We start from the raw sequence: 20314 nt of genomic DNA on the forward strand, positions 1-20314 counted from the left end.
AAGAGCGAATCATGCTAGTTTTTATTAGTTTATGACGTGTTTATTTTATACTATGGTTACTCATGAGACTAACGCAAAGGTTTTACGTATTTAATTGGTTTTTATTAAGGGCCTACAATGGTTCCAAGTTATAGGTTGATTTTATTTGACTTTCGTTGACTTTACTTTCGTTTGGTTGACTTCTTAAGTTGACTTGTTTTGAATGGTTTTAAAATTAGTTTTTCGCTGTGGGTCTTTGATTATTGCCTTAGCCTTATTCACGGTAGCGGTAATGTCTTAGAATTTCCTTTTTGTATTTTAAAAGGGGTAAAACAGGTATTTTAAAGGAAAGGAATTTCTAGGGTGTTACATGATTAATTTGTTAAATGTTCTTAAAAGTGTTGTAATGGTTGTAATACAATATACACTACTAAAAATTAAGGTTTGTGCGACCGCCACAAACAGTCGCAAAAATATCAAAACGGTCGCAAAAAACTATTGCGACCGTCAACGGTCGCAAAGCGGTGGATGCAATTTCGATGGTCGCAAAAAAACAAAATTGCGACCGGTTGACGGTCGCAAAAATATTGCGACCGTTTATTCTATTTTCAACGACAAGTACTAAGACGGTCGCAAATATGAAAAATTGCGACCGGTAGAGCAGCGGTCGCAAAACTCGATATTTGCGACGGCTTAAGGCGGTCGCTAATTAATTATAAAAAAATAAAAAAAAAGAACAGATTCAAATGCAACCCAGCCTGCATTCACACCGTACCCACTCACCACCACTGCCAACCTCCCAAAACCACCTCTACCCACGCACCACCACCGCCACTCTTAACCCAAACAACCTGGAACTAAACCAAAATACAAAATTTAAATTAAAATTAACAATAAAAACCCCACAAAATTACCCACCAAAAATAAACCACAAAATCAAACCAAAATCAAACCACAAAATAAAAATTAGCAAAACATACCTCAAACCCAAAATCAAAATGAAAATAAAACTGAAATTAACAAAAATAAAACCCAAAAATTAACAAAAAATCAAAACGAACATAAATTAAAAAAAATTATCAAACATTCTACCATAATTATCAAACATTCGAACATGAAAATTCGAAAAAAAAATATCAAACCAAATTCGGAAAAATCAAACAAGAAAAAAAAATATAAAAACGAAAACATACCACAAACCCCGAATGGACTTTGAATTTCACCTCGAATTTAGTTTATAAGGCCAAATTCGACCATGAAAAGTCTAGATCTAGCCTTTTCATAATCGAATTTGATCCTAAAAACCATTAACTTGTTTAAGCATGAGCTTGTGACGGTGGAGATCATGGCGGTGCAGTGGGCTCGTGCTTGTGATGGTGGTGGTAATGGAAGTGACGGTTGAAGGTTGGCGTCGGTGACAGAATTCGCAAAGCATTCTCATTTGCGGCAAGTAAAGTCAGAGAATTAATGAAGGAGAGAAAGAAAAGTGGAAGAGATAAAGAAAAAATGGAGAAGAGGGAGATGATGGAGGGATGCATAGAGAGGAGAGAGAAAAGAGAAAGAAAGAGAAGAGAGAGAAATGAAAAGGAAAGAAAACGGCTGAGTGAAATATTATTAGGGTTAGGGGTGAGTGGGATCCTTTTTTATACCACTTTTTTTTAAAAAAAACAAAAAACTAATTACGACCGCCTCAAAAACGGTCGCAAATGTTCGCAAATTGCGACCGTTTCTATGACAGTCGCAATGGTCGCAACTTGCGACCGTTTTTGGCGGTCGCAATAGAATTTTTTTTATTTAGAATTATTTTTAACATGTATATTATTTTTTTAAAAAATTTTAAATACCTTTGCGACTGTTAAATAGCCTAAAAACAGTCGCAAATCTGCGACCGCCTTAAAAAGGTCACAAATCTGCGACCGCCTTAAAAACGGTCGCAAATATTATATTTTGCGACCGTTTTAATGACGGTCGTAAAAAAAACGGTCGCAATTTGACCGAATTTTAGTAGTGATAATCACTTGTATTTTTCAAATCAAACACAGATCCTAATCCTAAAACAATAATCATATTGTTTCTTCAACCAAATATATATGGAATTGACATTCTCAATTTATGCTGGAAGATAACTCACCTTGCCAAAACCCTAACCGAGCACCTTTCGCAGATCCACCGTTCCCCGCCTTCATTGGATATAAGGCTACCGACTCCGCCGTTATGGGTTGATTAATTTCCTAATTGTTGTTAGCTTAGGTTTTGTAATTTGAACACCGCATTCATCTATGGATTGCCTTCGTCACGTAATGACATAACACCACAATTTCGCCGGAGGTAAAATTTAGGCGATGGTTAAACTGAGGAGTATTGACAGAGGTAAAGTTCGTTGTGTTGCGTAGAGGGAGGGGGGGGGTAACTTAAGTAGGATAAATTTCATTTACAGTAGGGTTAACATAGTAACGTTGTGTCAAATGGTAGACTTAACGCCCGACAACTTCCAATTACACAAAAAAACTTTAAAAAGTCGATCTTACCCTTAACTACTTGCGGCTAATTCCATATTTAACTCCATGGGATACAAACTTTGTTTCTCAAGAAGAGAAACTTGGATTTACCAATTTTTTTTGAGACATTTTTAATTTAAACTGTAATTAAATGGCTATTAAGTTTTTTTTCAATGATTTTCTAAGATTACAAATTACAAGAACAATGAGTTACTGTTCAAATTTCAGGTTAAAAAAATCAAGAAAAAAATAGTAGTTAAATACTAAAACTTTAAACAAGAAATAAAAAAAAATATAAAGGAAGTGGGTACCCGGTACGGTCTTGGAACCAGTTCCCACCAAAACTAAGACCATTTCCAAAAATTCAGGACCCGGTGAAACCGGTTTCAAAAATTCAGGACCCGCTGAAACCAAATCCAAGACCAGTTCTATTGAAATCAACCGGGCACCCGAATCTGCTCACCCCTAATTTTTACCCTCGTCTCTCTCTCCTCTCTCTAAAACCCTAGCCTCCATTGTTGAATTTTGGAGGAGATTTCATCGGTTTTACCGGTGGAAAGCCCTAATCGTGTGTTTTTGTGTGCTTTTCTCTTGCTTTAAGTTTATAATAACTCTTCCTGTAACACCCTAGAAATTCCTTTCCTTTAAATACCTATTCTACTCTTTAAAATACGATTTAGGAAAATCTAAGACATTACCGCCACCGTGAAAACGGCTAAAGCAATTATCAAAGATACACAGCGGAAGACTTAAAATCAAAAACCGTTTAAAACAAGTCAACTCAAAAGTCAACCAAACGAAAGTAAAGTTAAAACCAAAACAAACGAAGTCAAATTAATGTCAACCTACAACTTGGAACCATTAAAGGCCCTTATTAAAAACCGAACCAAATCCAAAACTTACCGTTAGTTCCACATATAAATAATATCATAAATAAATAAAGCATAAAATACATCGTAACTAATGAAAACTAGCATGATTCGTTTTTCACTCATGCCCCGTCATGAACACGTTTTTATAATTTTTTTTTGACGGGAACACATTTGTATAATTAATCAATAGTTGTTCCATAAATAATTTATTAAAATGTTTAACGAAAAACTATTAAAAATTATAAACAAATAATGAATAAATAAATAATAAATAATGAACCTATCTATTCAATTACAAGTGTTTTTTTTTTAAAAAAAAAACCCCAGAGCATCGTCTGGGCCACACACTAGTTACATTATGAAAAAGAATTATTGGGACTCTAACTACCTAGAAAGATTAGCTTTAAAGCTTATGTGGCATGACAAACCTTCGAAAATATTTACGTACTTATTTGCTCTAATTAATGTTAATTGTCTTGGACATTTATACCCATAAATAAGTTCTTTACCTATTTTCTCTTATTAATTTTGGACAACAAGCTAAAACAAAAGAGTTTTTAGATAGGAAAAATTGCCCGAAATAATCCTACCTTTGAGCCATCCGCTAAAAATAATCCCACCTTTGGATTATTTTTAAATAATCCGACCTTTGATATCAATCCGCCAAAAATGGTCCCAACCGGTCATGTAACATGTTATAACAAGTTACATGACACGTGTCGACTTGTGATTGGTAAAAAAAATAAAAATAAAAAAATAAATTTTTTAAAAAAGTTAATTTTTTTTAAGAAATTTTAAAAACAAATTATTTAATTATTTACCAAAACCACCCCACCAGCCAAAGCTCCCGGCGCCTGACTGTCCCCGCGGTTTCGGCCACCCTATTCCTCAACCCAACTTCGTCGCCGTCGCCACTTGACCCCCCTCCCCTGAACCACCAACGCCCTAGATCCTCTCCACCCTAGAAAACCCAAGCAGAACTTACCGGCGAACAAGAATCATCACTCACCCTCGATTGTGCAATACCTGTCCCGATTTCGACACCTCTGCGTTCCCCCGTTCCGATTTTGACTTCTTTGTCGTTCCCTCGTTCCAAGACCGATCGACCTCCTTTACCCCTGTACCGATTCCTGCCCCCTTCCCCCGCCTTAATTTCAGCCTCCCTTAACTTCCCCCGCCTCGATTTCGCCGCCCAGACCACCGATAGTAGTGCCGTCGATGACAAATCTTGCAATGCGAGCTTCGATCTTACGATGGGTGAATGCAATTCGATGGATATTGGTGGCTGGGGCTGGGGAATGGGTGGCTGTGGCTGCCATTTTTTATTTTTTATTTTTTATTTTTTTTTATAATTTAATTTTTTCAAATTTATAATTTTAGACAAATTATATAGTGACACTTGTACCTTAAACCATAAAAAAAACAAATTACCTGTTTAACAGGTTATCGGTCACTTGGACCATTATGAGCAGATTATTTTTAACGGACGGCTCAAAAGTGGGATTATTGCGGGCAATTTTTCCTTTTAGATATAATTAGTTATGAATCCGCATCGCGTATGTTAATTGCTCTACTTATAATAAAACTAGATGAAGCCCGTGCTATGCACGGGTCGATCTATTTATTTTTTAAAAATGTTTTTCATATTTATGTGATTACATTTGTTATTTTATTAGTTGTACATAATATATCATTTACTCCGTATTCGTTTTAAAATATTAGATAAAATTCCTAATCTCAAAAGATAATATTTCGTATTTAATTAATGTAACTATTAAAATCTCATTGGTCAATTATGCTTATGTGGCACTTGAATTATTTATTGGATATAGCTATAATTTATAATCCTACGTGGCACGTTAACTTATTTTAGGTGGCATAATCCTATTGTAGCGTTTTAAAAATATTAATCCTATGTGGCGCTCTAATAATTTTTAAAAAATAAAAATCCTACGTGGCGCTCTAAAATCTCGGGAAAAAACTCCCTGTGGCACTTGAATTATTTATTGGATATAGCTATAATTTATAATCCCACGTGACACGTTAACTTATTTTAGGTGGCATAATCCTATTGTAGCGTTTTAAAAATATTAATCCTATGTGGCGCTCTAATAATTTTTAAAAAATAAAAATCCTACGTGGCGCTCTAAAATCTCGGGAAAAAACTCCCTTCTATATATATATATAAACTAGTGAATAGCCCGAGTGTTGCCTCGAGTTACTACTTTTATAGTTATACAATTGCTAACTTCAAAGAGCATTGAATAGTTTATATGCATTATGTGTCTTCATTACTTTGTAGTATAATATTATTTATTGTGAAGGTTAAAGCATAATTGACAATAGCCTAAATGGTTAAACAATAACCTTTCTTCTAAGAGGTCAAGTGATTGAACCCTTGCATCCATATATTTTTTTCAATATAGTTGAGACAACATGGAGTATTGTTGTTGGTTGTGTGGATGACGTGGCATATTGAGGAGTTGAATGGATGACGTGGCATAATAAGGAGTTGAGTAAGTGATGTGGCAAAGTGGCATATAGACGTTTTTAGAAACGCTTTTTAATATAAATGTGCAAGCTATACCAATAAGGGCAATAACCAACAATCAATCTTACCCCACCTTCTGTCAAAAAAAAAAAAAAAAAAAAAAAAATTCTGACCCCACCGGCGGTGTAAAAAAGGGTTTCCCGGCGATGAGTGCGGCGGAGGAAGTAAAGCCTAGTGAAGCTCCACGGCGGCGCTTGTCCTGTATGCCTTGCTTCGACGCCCTTTGGTTTTGCTATTGTATTTTCTCTCTCCTCTCTTCTTCTTTCAAATTCTTTTCATTTTGCTATTTCAAACAATAAATTGATGAATGTTGAAGTTGTTTGAACTTTGATCTTACCCTTGTTGGAGTTTCATTGTGAATTTACTTCTTCTTTTGTTGTTAATTAGAGTTGTGATTGAATTTTTAATGGCGGATAATGATGGATTTTATTGCTTTCCAAATTATTGATTATATGTGCAAATTGATTAATTTCTTGAATACCCTCGTGGTAATTTATATTTTTATACTTATGAAATTTGATTTTCCTAAATTAGGAGGTTACAGACTTACAGGTTACTGGTAAAAATTTCAATTGGAATCTTTGTGGAATGTAGTAATTCTTGTATCATTTTTACATTGTGGGAAAGCTAGTGATTGTAAGGGGAAAACTGTTAATTGTTTGGTGTGTAATTTATTGGCATAGCCCTAAGTCACAGTACATTGTATTAATCGCGACACTTAAATTGAATTACTACCACACTGCCAGTGCAATTTGATAAAGGAAATTAGTCTAATTAATCACAAATTAGATGTCTGTGATTAACTTATCTGTTTTCTTGCTGATGAAGTGATGATTTGCTGCTATTTGCGCTGTATCTTGCTTTTAACCTTGTATTATTATATTATTCAAAAATTGTTTCAGGCTTTCAGCCATAATGTTGTATTGTGTTCTTGTCATGTCAGATTTACCCTCTTTTCTCATTGATCCAAAATTTTGTTAATGACTGCTTCTGTTTTCCACAGCACCAGTTCATCAGGTGCAACAATATTATCGGCTTGGAGTTCTTGACAATTGTTCAGGGAAGTGGAGTAAGCTTGTTGACTGCTTGAGTTTGAAAACTAAGAGTTCAGCCGAATTGCAGGTTTGTCCCAATATTATTTTGCTGATAATTGATTTAGCCTATTTTTCTTCTATTGTTAAAATTATAACCTATCATCAATTAGTGTTCCAGTCAGACCTTTTTTCAATCTCTTAGTTGCATTCATCACTCGTCAGTACTTCATACTGGTTTTATTCATGCTAGTTGTTGGCATGAGCCACTTCCAATCTTGCTTAATTTATTTAGGGAGGGGTGGGGATGGTTGAAAGTTTGTAAATAATGAGTAACATGCATTTTGCTCATGAGACTTAATTTTCTTTTATGATCCCATTAATTGCTACTGTTGCTTCCGGACAGTTTTAGACTTTTAGGTGCTGATATTGTCTTTATCTTAAAGGGTAATTCATCATTATCAATTCTGAAGCCAAATGTATTTGATGCCCTCCAGATGAACTTAGTCGGGTTTTAAGAATGGGAAAGCCTTAAGTTCCAACTATTTGTGGGTTTCATAAGAAGAAGTATGGTAAGATTTTAGAAACATTTTGGGGTTTTGAAAGTGGGGAAACATCTTTTTTTTTTTTTTTTTTTTTTGTGTTTCATGGATCTTTTATTGGGTAGTTGGTAAACCAAGGTCTCAAACAATCTGGTCTCCAACCCACACTTATCAGATTTTCCTTGAGCTAATAATTTATTATCACTCTTCAAATCATAACGGAAGAACCCTATATATATATATATATATATATATATTTTGGTTGGGCTACGAAAACGATACTTGGAGTTTACTAGATTGGAATTTTCAATGGTCAGTAAATTCTACGAGCTCTTCATCAGGCTTACCTCTTTAACACTAACAAATTGTTTGAGTTGTTGACTTTTCATTAGAAACTTTTTTTGTTCTTATCCCTTACCTCCTCACTCTTGTTTAGGAGAGTCCATATTTTGTATCTCTTTCACTCTTCCCTGAATTAGGTTCCCTAGAATCAAAATTACTATGTCTATTCTGCCTACTTTCCTATTACTTACTCCTTCCGTTTTCTAGAGTTCTACTCAGTTACTATAGTTACGCAAACTAAGGAATGTGGAAATGGGGACAATGTATGTGGGTGAGAGAGATAGAGAGTAAGGGATTTCTAATTCCTGGGAATATAGGAAAGTTGAAATTCCCATGAATTTCTAATTGCTCCATTTTTGCTTTTGTGTGTCAACCAAACAACTATCCAATCTATCAAATCCCATGAATTCCACTTCCCTTACTTTATATTGTCAACCAAACAAGGCCGAAAATTGAGCTTCATAAATGAGAAAAAATGAATACAAGGTTGTCGTAAGAGGAATAAAGCAAAAGTGAGTAGAACTTAAAAAAGGGATAAAAGCAGAAAGTGATTCGAACTTGGGACAACGGAGGAAGTACTGAATTCTTGGATGGAGACAACCTTGCAATCTAATTGGGAAATTTTCATGATTATATTCCTTTAATAGGAGACTGGGGAGGAGGGTTTGTACCATATCCCGATTCTTGATCACTCTTGATTTGAGTCAACAAATCCCAAAATCAATTTTAATATGCCCCATCCAACACAACAGACGCTTTTCTAAATGGGGCTTTCACAATGTTGTATATTTTTATCATGCTGGTGTACAAGAAATCTTTATTGGAAGTGCAACAGAAGATTTTAAAGTGCCATGGAGTATGGGGCAATTGTTGCTCTCCATGTGTTTCAATTCTGCATTCTGATGTTTATTCGACTTGCATGGTCATAAGATTATACTACTCATAATAAGAATGAAGATACCGGAAACTAGAGTAATATGTTGAACTTGCAAAACTAGTATTGATAGGATGCACCACCTAGGGTTTCAATTGTGTAATAAATGGTACATGAAGATACAAAAACATGGATACTTCTTTTATTCTAGTTTAGATGCCAAAAGTTTATTCTTCACCTTCTTAGTTCTTACAGGACTGTTTCCATGCAAGTGTAAATCATTAATCCCATGTGCTAGTACTCTTATTTCAATTGACATTGAATTCTCTTGCCAATAGGTTGGATAAACTGTGTAGATAAGATGACTACCTTCTTCATTAGAAGCTTAACATAAGGTTATTCATTTATCACCCGAACATCCTTTTTCTGAACTTACTGACTGTTATTTGAACTTATTTTTAGCTGTAAGATGAACATTGGTATCTCTTATCTGTACTTGATTTTTCTAAAACTAATTTTCTTTAGGTGAAAAAAGCAAGGTCCTAGTATTTGTTTTGGTAAAATTTTTGTTTAGACCAAATGTTAGGTCCTGGATTTCTACTGCGCAATTTGTATCTTAAGCAATAAATGTTCTGATGACTTGTGTAGTAAGAGATTTAGAAAGTTATTGATATCCTGCTTGTAAAGGCGCTTCCCCCCCACCCTCTGCCGTTTATATGCTGGTCTGGTTATTTAGACTCTGGAATCTTCATCCAAGTTGTTTTTCTACTCTGACTGAGAACTGTGAAATTTATCTGTTGAATGCAGGATATTTTGGAAACACGTGAGAAAGAAAAGTTGCACATTTGGTCTTTTAGGACACCGGAAGAATCAGCTGCTAAATGGCAACAGTGGTACGGACATTTAGATAAACCAGAGTAGCTACTTCCTACGAGTTGCTCTTTTTCAAACGACACCCTCAATTACTAGTTCATTTCAGTGATTTAACCAGAGTGCCATATCAAAGCGGTGACTGTCCTTTTGCAAGCTCATTTTTCAATTTCATTACCAAAAATTATAGATTTTCCAATATATGAGTTAGGACTGTATCATCTATTATTAACAAAGCTATTGATTGACTCAGTATATTATACTTTGGAACCAATGAATGCTTACTTGGACTTATGAGGTAATCAAATCATAGCTTATTGAATACATGAGCAAATTTGAGTGTTGCTGATAATTTCATTGGCCATGTCATAAATTCGTAATTTTTACGTTGAAACTCTTTTGTTATCTTCATTGTAGTTGTACACTTGTACATGGTGTGTTTTAAAACTGTGAACAAGCAGGAAAATTTAATGGAAGTGTTTTATAAAAAATTGATACAATTTTTTTAATGCGATCTCTTCAATTGGTTATCATTCAATTTTTGAAAGAATATTAGTACAGAGTACATAGGATGTACCACTGTAAAGTATACCTAATCATTTTTCCAGTTTGAAGTAATGATTGAATAATACTCTAGGACTATGATAACTGTATTGGCCTCCATACTTAGCTTCAATGATCATATTGAAGAAAAAGAATTATGTATTTATAGCTTAGTAACTTGAAGATGATTTCCAAGTACTGTTTGTCTGTTTGGCGTTTGCTACTAAAGGCAGCCTCAAAGAATTAGGAAGACAATCGAAGGGATGAACTTCATTAGAATTTCCATAATCAAGGAGAAGACAGATCCAAGGATGAGATTCAACCAAAAAAATGAAAATTCTCTTGGGTGGTTAGTCAAGTAGAAGAAATGACAGGCAGCATAAAGTCGAGGGATACCAAGCCAAATGCTCCGATCAGTGCATTGACATCTCCAAAAATTGGAAAGAACCTGGCTACAGAGATGGACCTTGAGATTACTCTTAATGTCACATTGCGGAGAATAAGGGTTTGTACTTTGGATCAACAAAAATCCGCTCCAGAAGTATGTTAGCTGGTTGCAAGTACGCCTGTTGAAGCAGGAAAGTAATTAGTTTTAAGATGATGATTTTGGATTTGAAATCACTTTCATGAAAAGGCTTTTTTCTGCACCTGGAAAACAAACTCTTTGTTTCAACTATTCATCTTAATTATCAAAACTTATTTTTTTGAATGAAATACAGGATTAATGGATTGTTAACATAATAAGATCATGATTTCACAAGAGAGTGTGATTTAACTACCCCAGAAACTACGGATACTTGAGGATAATGAAGCTGTGGTGATAAGAAACCGAAATCAATTTTTTTTTTTTTTTTTTTTTTTTTTGGCAAAGAGAAACCGAAATCATTTATGTACCAAAACATTGCCAATTTAGTCGACAAAGTTGTCAAGTAAGAAACTGTTGGTGCCTCATTGCCTTTTTAAATCGAGTTTGATACTTTGATGTAATTAAAGACCTCATCTCTCAACATATTCTAAATCAAATTCATGCCAAAATTTAATGGAAAGGATGAGTAAAATTCAAGATAAGAATTGGATATATTGATTGGTCATTAATATAAGCCATGAAAAAGGTAAATGAGATTGAATTCATTGAATAAAATATTAGCCAATAATTTTGTATTTACTCTCACAAACATTCACTCAATTATTGAATAAAAACATCCACAAAATTTATAGCCTTATAATAAATCCTTTCAGAGTAGATTTTAGCAGTTGACATTTGTGGCGGTAAAAGCCGCATGTATCAACTTACTTTCAAGGTTTTGGTAACTTCAATTCTTCAAATGTACAAAGTTCATCTCCAGTTCACTTTTCCTTCTTTATGGATATTGTCTTTTCAATTACTTTAGAAGGCATTTTTTTTTTTGACTCCATTTTTTGTAGGTAGTATGCTGTATGCGTCAGTGCGTGCGTTAGTTTCCTTTTTTAGTTATTTTATTTTATTTTATGTAGCTTTATTAAATAAAAAATATTTTTGTTAGTTCATGAAGTGCAAGTGTTAACCTTTGACTTGTGTTTTGGAATATTATGTGTTATTTAGCAGTTTATTATAAATCATATCAAAGAAATTAGAGGCAAGTTGGCAGATTAAATTTAACTTAAGCACTTTTTCAGATCTAATTAATTTGTTTTCATTTCTTATTTATATAAACTGCAATAATAAAAAAATAAATATCCTATGATTGATTGTCAGAAATGAGCCGGCACATTTGGTAATAGTATAGAAAAATTCTTGTGGCGAAATCAAATACAAGTACGTGTTTTATTTTATTAGGTCGTTATCATCGATCTGCAAAAATTTACTTGTACACTTAAATTCATTATCATTACCACCATTTAGCGTGGCTTTCCAAAAGGGTAGAGTGTTGGTCTAATGCTAAATGAGGTAAACTACTGCTTTTGATTTCTGAAGACCCTTTTAAATTGACAGATAGATCTTTTGGCTTTTGAGTTAGCTTCTCTTTTCTTTCCTCCATCTTTTGAAGTTTGCTAGTGCAAAATCTGTTGTATGCAGAGGATGGACTCGGGTCCTGAAGCAAGGCTCCTTGTATGTGAAGATGAAAAGGTTGATCACTTTAAGCAAAGAGTTTGGGAAGAATCGAAACGAGTATGGGCAATTGCATTCCCTGCAATGGTGTGTCGTGTAACGACGTATGGAGCTTATGTGGTTTCACAAGCTTCATTTGGGCATATTAGAGAAGTGGATCTTGCTGCTTATGCTCTTGTACAAACTATACTAGTGCGCTTTGCCAATGGTATCTTGGTAATTAATCTCATCTATCCCTTTGTTTCTTAATATCATTTTGCATCAATATTAGTTTGCATATTGTACTAGTATTGTTCTTGTATGCAATGTGATAGAAACTATGTTAATGTGTTTTTTGATGCTTATTGTTAAAACAAAATTCATCTATAATCATGTTGCTCAGGACTTTGGGTTTATTATTCTTCATGTCATTTTAAGACTCAGGTTAATGTTGGCTTCTGAGTTTCAACCATTCTTTTCTCTTAAATTTTCGTTATCTGAACTTATTACTTTGGAATTGCATAAACTTAGTTGTGCAATGAACTTGATGGATTCCCTTATCTCAACTCTTCGGATTTTATCTCAACTTTCAGAATTTCTGTTTTTTGAGTTTTTTTTGGGCCTTTGGGGTGAAAGAAATGGCCTCAATGTCAACTTTGTTAGTGCTTACTTCAAAATCAATCGGAAGGCTGAACGCTGAAGACATAATATGTAATATGAGCTAGGTGCAATGCATTACAGCCCTTGCGAGCATTAAATTTTTTTTATCATTTTGGTTTTTCTTCAGCTAGGAATGGCAAGTGTTACAGAGACTCTTTGTGGAGAATCTTTTGGAGCGAAACAATATGACATGATGGGAGTGCACTTACAAAGATCATGGATTGTTAATACTGCTGTTGCAACAATGATGGTGCCATTCTACATTTTTGCTACACCTCTCCTGAGACTTCTCGGACAAGAAGAGGATATTGCTGTGGCTGCTGGAAGCATATCTTTGTGGTTCATTCCCATTATGTATCTCAATGTTTTTGGCATGACAATGCAGATGTATTTGCAAGCACAAAATAAGAATATGGTGGTTACTTGGCTGTTTGGGATATTGTTTTTCGTTCATGCCCTGCTGTCATGGATTTTTGTGTACATAATGGATTGGGGGCTTCCTGGGGTAATGATTGCCCTGATCATTGCATTTGCGGTGAAGGTGCTTGGTGAGGTTGTGTACATATTTGGAGGTTGGTGTCCACTTACATGGAGAGGATTCGATAGAGCTGCATTCACTGATCTAATGCCTGTCCTGAAGTCCTCAACTTCTTCAGGTGTAATGCTCTGGTAAAATTTCTCTCCCTACACTAAACATTTCTCAGTCACACAAATTGTAGTGGAATATTTGTATAATCAACTAACATTGAAACTCCAGATTTTAACAAAAAAAAAAAAAAAAGGAATGTTATGTCGAAAACCAAATTTCAAGCTTTCATGATCATCTTACTTTAATATTGGAATTGGTGCTTGATCATGAACAGTTAAAATGTGCCTCCTCTTTCAACAATCCTACACCATTTAATTTAATGAAAGCACATTAGAATGGTGTTTGTTCATAAATCATTCAGTTTGTCAACATAGTGGTTTGCTAATATATACTTATTCACATCAGTCAATCATGATTTCTCTGTATAAAATGTTATTTTATGGACTTTAATGAGCTTTCAAGTTATTTCATAGTTGACTAATTTGAGATAAGTTGCTGTCTGAAGATGTAATGGTATTCAACATATCATAAACTTTAAATAGTTTACTAGATCGTGAGTGATGAACAAACTGTAAGACTACTTTAGCTGATGAATATATATAAGTTGCCAATTCTTTGAAGTGTGCACGGAGAAATTTTTGAAGACATTGACATAAACCATTTTTTCTAAACCTGAATGAAGATAAATGTTCTTTCAATTGTCATATACCGCTTTCTCTGCTTGCTCCCCTAACCTTTTCTGTAATGGGATTCTAATCGAAGATTTGTACTTTACATTGTGCTAATTGGATCTTTGTTCTATATCTTCCATAGCATCCAGGTGTGGTACAATGCCATTTTAGTTCTATTAGCAGGATACATGAAATATGCAACAGTTGCCATTTCTGCCTTCTCAATTTGGTAAGGATTTTGATCAGAATTATCGCTTTCCTTGTGAATTCCTTTGCTCACTCTGCAGAATTCAATCTAACTGAATAAATTTTTTGCAGCTTAAATGTGAGTACATGGGAGCTCATGATATGCCTTGGCTTTCTGGGTGCTGTATGGTAAGCCTTTTACTATCAATTACTTGGCTTATTTTATTGGATGAACATTACTCATTGCATACAATTCTCTGTGTAGTGTTCGGGTTTCAAATGAACTAGGAAGAGGAAATGGCAAGGCAGCGAAATTTTCAGTTGACGTGATCTTGTACACCTCAGTTATTATTGGCATATTCTTTTGGATTTTATGTTTGGCATTTGGCCATCAAATTTCATACTTGTTTACAAGCAGTGAAGAAGTTGCAAAAGCTGTGTCTGACCTTTCTGTCCCCCTTGCATTTTCGATTCTACTAAACAATGTTGGACCAGTATTATCAGGTAAGTAATATTGTCATTACCGTTGCTTAACATCAATCTAAATGTTGTTTGTCATTCTTGCCTCGTGTTTTTGTGATATATTTCTTCATTTCTATCAGTCTGGCCTGTTATGATGGTTAGGCATAAGATTCGAGTGTCATAATTTAATATTTCAAGAATCCAATGTAAATGTTCTTAACTTTAAGACATGAGGACATCTGGACATGTTATGAGTGCCCAAAGCTTCAACATGGATACAAAAACATGTACTTTCTTTGTTATCTATGTGATAGGAAGTAATATCCTTCCTTTTGCAAAATTGAAGTGTTCATGCCCAGTTGGAGTGTCAAGCATCCTACATGAACACGTGAGCTGTAATGAAGAATCCGAACATCATTTCTTAAGCTCATGTTTCCTAACCCTTACTTTCTTCGGATGTCATGTTTCAAACTTAAGTGTAATTACATAGTTAAAGTAGAAAGTTTTGGAACATTGTTCATAGTCTGTTCTTTTTACATCGGTAAAAGCTATAGTTTGACCTCTGATAATTCAGTCAATCTTTAGTTAACCTACTTGTTTATATTATATCTAAAGATTTGTTTCCACACAGGAGTTGCAATTGGCTGTGGATCACAAGGAGTGGTTGCAATTGTTAATGTCTGTTCATATTATGTCATCGGGATCCCGATTGGAGTTCTACTGGCATATGCTGCTCATATGGAGGTTAAAGTAAGAAACTCTCAACCCTTCCTATAACTGTGAATACTTAAATGGATGGAAATTAAATAAAATCAAGTAACAAATTACACTATTTCTTATCAAAATTGTCTGAGACTCAATTTTTTTTTTTCCTTCTCTGATGAAAACAGTGGACTGAACATAGAGTCTCTAATGATAAACTGAAATCAGTTCCTAGATACTCTGTTTGTTGCATTGAGAAAACATTGAACTCTTGAAGTATATAAATACCAGTACATTTTTGCCACCAAAAAGTTTGAAATTACTAGCCATTATGTTACTCCTTTGGTCGGGAAATAGTTTTTTATTGTCCTAACCCCTCATAGCTAAGAATATGATACAAATTCACAAAAAGTTATTTTCTAGGATTTGTTCGATTGATCTTGTAATTTTTCAATTGTGAGTGAAAGGTACCATACATTTGTTTTAGTATATGCAACTAACACTTCCTCCGTTTTTACTTTTGTAAAACTTCTTTTTTAGCCACTGCTTAACTTCAACCATTAATATATCCATAACCAAATTTGCACTAAGAGGACCTAGCATGATGCCATAAAAAATAATCCACTTAGATTATGTGAATCATGTCAAAATGAAGACAGAGAGGCAGATGATGTTGCTGTTTTACGAACTTCTTTGTTTTGTTGTAGGGAATATGGATAGGAATGATGTGTGGAATGGTAACACAAACGATTGCACTTCTCTACCTTACATGGAAAATTGATTGGGTGGACGAGGTAATGCCAATTCAGTCACTCATATGTGGTTTGATTTACTTGCAGCATTGTTTTTAAGTTTAAAGTTGTGTATGCTCCTCTTCAACTCCTCATCATATATGCTAATTTATCAGACTGTACACAACTTACAGGTTAAAAAGGCGTCGAAACGTTTGTATCATCTTTCGTGATAAGATAAGAACTTGATCCAGAATTCTTATCAATGATTTGAGAAGAAAGTTCATTATTATGACTATTGTCACCACTTCTGGTGCTTCAGAAGCTGATTTGTACCCAAGCTCAAAAGGCTTGTTATTGCTGCAACCTCGGGGTCATAATTCATCGAATATGGGTTCAAATTACATTTTTGAAGAGTTGCATTGCTGAACTTAATCATCTTACTTCCCGTCTTCATTGCAAGGTTTGTCGCAAGACTCGCAACCAAGTGCAAGAAGTTTGCTGACTCAATGTGGAGCAAGAGCTTGTAGAAAGAAAGGTTATTTATTTTTGTATGTAATAACTAGTTTTTTTGCCCGGCAAAACCCTGAGTTGTGAGAAACATTTGTATAAGACTGTCGTGCCATCATTAGACCACTTTTCTAATTCACTTCAGACATGTGTCTTTCTCTTTGGCCCAACCCACCTATAAGTTGGTCTTATGATGGTAAGGGGACCTTATTTTAAAATTAGTAAGAAGCCATAGTAAGAAGCATTATTCTTTAGACTATATTTTGACATAAGACATTATTGATACATTGGGACAAAATCATTGGAGTGCAAGTGTTACATAGGAACAAAATCATTGGAGTGCAAGTGTTCGAAATGCTTTGTTTAATTGTGGCATGATGGTAAGGGGACCTTATTTAGATATATACTCCATACATAGGTAACCTGTTATCTCAAATTAATGACCGGTTGGGACCAATAAAAGCAAATTCGCCGTAAAGTTCAGATTATTTAAAAATAGTTCAAAGTTAGGATTACTTAAAACGAATACATAAAAGTTGGGATTATTGTTACCAATTTTTCCTTAAATAAAACATATAAATACACTTTCTTAATTCAAAACAAAAATAATTATGTGTGAAACATCAATGTATTTATTATAGTTACACTTTTGTTTTTTTTTAGTCTAGCTTAATGGAAGTGTATACTTCCTCCAATTTTTAATTGCACCATTGGACTTTACACCATTCACACAATAAACTTTAATTATATTTTTGTGATTTAACTTTAAGTATATAGTCATGTGGGATTTGGTTAGATTTGTCTTGATATCTACATTACAAATATAAAATTTTAATAAATTTTACTTAAGTGTAATTAAATATTAGTCGTTAAAATAAAATTTGACAAGCGTGGAATCACAGATGGTGCAATTAAAAACTGAAAAAGAAAGTATGTTAGTTGTTTATGCCCATATGTCATATGATTAAAAAAAATCTATCAGGGATTGTTGAGAGAGAGAGATAGAAAAGAAGGAAGCAATTACTTTACCTGGCACAAAAATATTACTTTTCTAGACCATACTTCATACAAAAGCACTCATCAAATTATCTTTTATTTAACTCTTGCTTGAGAGATAAACTTCGAAAGTAGTGTGTCTTCATTCTTGAAACAACATCAGGTAAAGTGATCCCCAAATGTTATGTTCATGCAATATATCCTCAATGCAATTAAATAAAGATGCAGTTATTTTTATTTTCTCTTTTAGAAGCCTCTGATACAACCAGTGACGTGTGAGTCTTCTTATTAAATGACATACTGGAGTTAGAGTCCCTATCCATTTCATGAAATATCCTGGATATCGCTCATTGTCCCATATGTTTGCTCGAAACTTATCAACTGCAATTCCCCTCTCTCTACTCCTTCATTTGCTTGGGCAGAAGTTTACGTCATCTACTTTGTTTTAAATCAAAATCTACACAAGGAAAAAATAAAAAAGAAAACCCAAAACACATACCAAACTAAACAAAATGAAAAACTCATCAAAGGATTATGAGATAGATAAAATTGGTTTTTAAGATATTCGTATTGTCACAGGATAAGAAACTTGGCCATGAATGTGTAGGAGTTATAAACAATTTACGAATTGCTAACTCAAGTAATAATAAGAATATAGGAAGAAAATACAAGTATGGGTTACAACCCGGAATATAAAATATACTTCTTCTGAATATATATAATTAACTTCTTCTTATATCTCCTTAATATCTCTCAATTCTTCCTTTTCTTTTTCTTTCTTCTGCTTTTTTTTTTCTTTCAACAAAAACATTATACATATATATAACATGTCCTTTTTCTAAACAATGAAAGATGTCATTTGTTCTAATTCTTAACCACCTCTTAAATTAGCAAGTTCTAAAATCAACATTCTAATAATAAATCTTTCATAATTAAAGTTTGAATTTCAACACGCCCCCTCAAACTTTAATTTTCATTCCGAGTAACTCTCTTAACCTTTTGAATGTGTCTAGAGATAGGGGCTTTGTAAAATATCTGCAACTTGCTCAGTGGTATTACAATACTTGAGCTCAATTATTCCTTGATTGACTTGATCTCGTAGGAAATGAAATCGAGTATCAATATGTTTACTTCTTCCATGTTGCATAGGATTCTTAGCGAGTTTTATTGCTGACACATTATCAACATATATTGTAGTTGGTCTTTCTTGAACATGACCAATTTCTTTTAAGAGATTTCTCAACCATAATGCTTCACAAACTGCGGACGAAGCTGCTATGTATTCAGCTTCACAACTTGATAGTGCCACCACTGGCTGTTTTTTAGAACTCCAAGTAAAAGCAATTAAACATAGATAAAATACATATCCAGTTGTACTTTTCCGCTCATCTTGATTTCCAGCCCAATTGCTATCTGAATAACCATATAATGTTGCTCCATTTCCATAAGAATAGAACATCCCATAATCTAATGTACCTTTAATATACCTTGTTATTCTCTTTGCAGTGCACCAATGTGATTCTTTTGGCGTCTCCATATATCTACTAACCAGCCCGACTCCATACACAATGTCTGGCCTAGTTATGGTTAAATATCTTAGGCTTCCAACAATACTCTTGTATAAAGTTGGATTAATCAATTTTCCTTCTCCAGATTTTGTCATTTTTAATCCTGTCGCTACAGGAGTACTCATGGGTTTGCATAGTCCATCTTAAACTTTTCAAGTATTTATTTCGCATATTTCTTTTGTGAAATGAAAATTCCATCTTCAGATTGCTTTACCTCAATGCCTAGAAGGAAGTTCATTAGCCCACAATCTGTCATTTCAAATTCTTTGAACATTGCCGCTTTGAAATCATCAAACATACTTTGACTGTTGCCAGTGAATAATAGATCATCAACATACAAACTTACTATCAGAATATCATCACCATTCTTCTTTACATATACAACATGTTCGTATGGACACTTGATAATAGATTCTGGGTCAAGTATCCGTCTATACGTGTATTCCAAGCTTGTGGGGCTTGCTTTAGACCATAAAACGAAGCACTTTATCTTCTTTTCCCTTGATGACAAAACCTTCTGGTTGTTCCACATAAACTTCTTCTTCTAAAATTCCATTTAAAAATGCTAGCTTAACATCAAGCTGATATATCTTCCATTTGTGATGTGCGGCAAGTGAGATCATCATTCTTACAGTGTCTAAACGAGCTGCGGGAGCAAATACTTCATCATAATCAACACCATACTTTTGCTTGTATCCTTTTGCTACAAGTCTTGCCTTGTATCTTTCAATGCTTCCATATGTACCTCTCTTTATCTTATAAACCCATTTTACACCTATGGCCTTATGGCCCTTTGGCAATGTAGCCAACTCCCATGTATCATTTTTCTCTATTGATTGGATTTCCTCTTTCATAGCAGATCTCCATTCCTCTTCTCCTAATGCTTCTTCAAAATTAATGGGTTCGTGGTCTGCATATAAGCAGAATATATCAACTTCATTAACTTCATTTGTCTCTTCATATATGTCTCTGAGACTTCTCATTTTAACAGGTGTTTCTGATGTTGATTCTGATGTTGATTCTGATCCTTCAGTTGATGGCGATGATGATGATGAATCATTATTATTTG

The 20314-nt window shown here is 34.1% G+C and overlaps 2 protein-coding genes across 2 annotated transcripts; both read left to right on the forward strand.

Moving 5' to 3' along the window:
- The first annotated feature begins 5944 nt into the window (after positions 1–5944).
- LOC145599318 (uncharacterized) lies at positions 5945–9914 on the forward strand. The gene is made up of 3 exons (XM_081655717.1): positions 5945–6137; positions 6904–7022; positions 9497–9914. The coding sequence occupies exons 1-3, from the start codon at positions 6047–6049 to the stop codon at positions 9608–9610; spliced, it is 324 nt and encodes a 107-aa protein (XP_081511843.1). The 5' UTR covers positions 5945–6046; the 3' UTR covers positions 9611–9914.
- Positions 9915–11886: 1972 nt separating this feature from the next.
- Positions 11887–16905, forward strand: LOC145598543 (protein DETOXIFICATION 24-like). Its single transcript, XM_081654916.1, has 9 exons — positions 11887–12029; positions 12159–12407; positions 12958–13499; positions 14233–14319; positions 14409–14465; positions 14542–14780; positions 15370–15488; positions 16148–16234; positions 16366–16905. Exons 1-9 carry the CDS (start codon positions 12018–12020, stop codon positions 16402–16404), a joined length of 1431 nt encoding a protein of 476 aa, XP_081511042.1. The 5' UTR covers positions 11887–12017; the 3' UTR covers positions 16405–16905.
- Positions 16906–20314: the final 3409 nt, after the last annotated feature.

The sequence above is a fragment of the Chenopodium album genome, chromosome 20 (genome assembly GCF_948465745.1).
Source record: "Chenopodium album chromosome 20, dcCheAlbu1.1, whole genome shotgun sequence".
In the NCBI taxonomy this organism is placed as follows: domain Eukaryota; kingdom Viridiplantae; phylum Streptophyta; class Magnoliopsida; order Caryophyllales; family Amaranthaceae; genus Chenopodium; species Chenopodium album.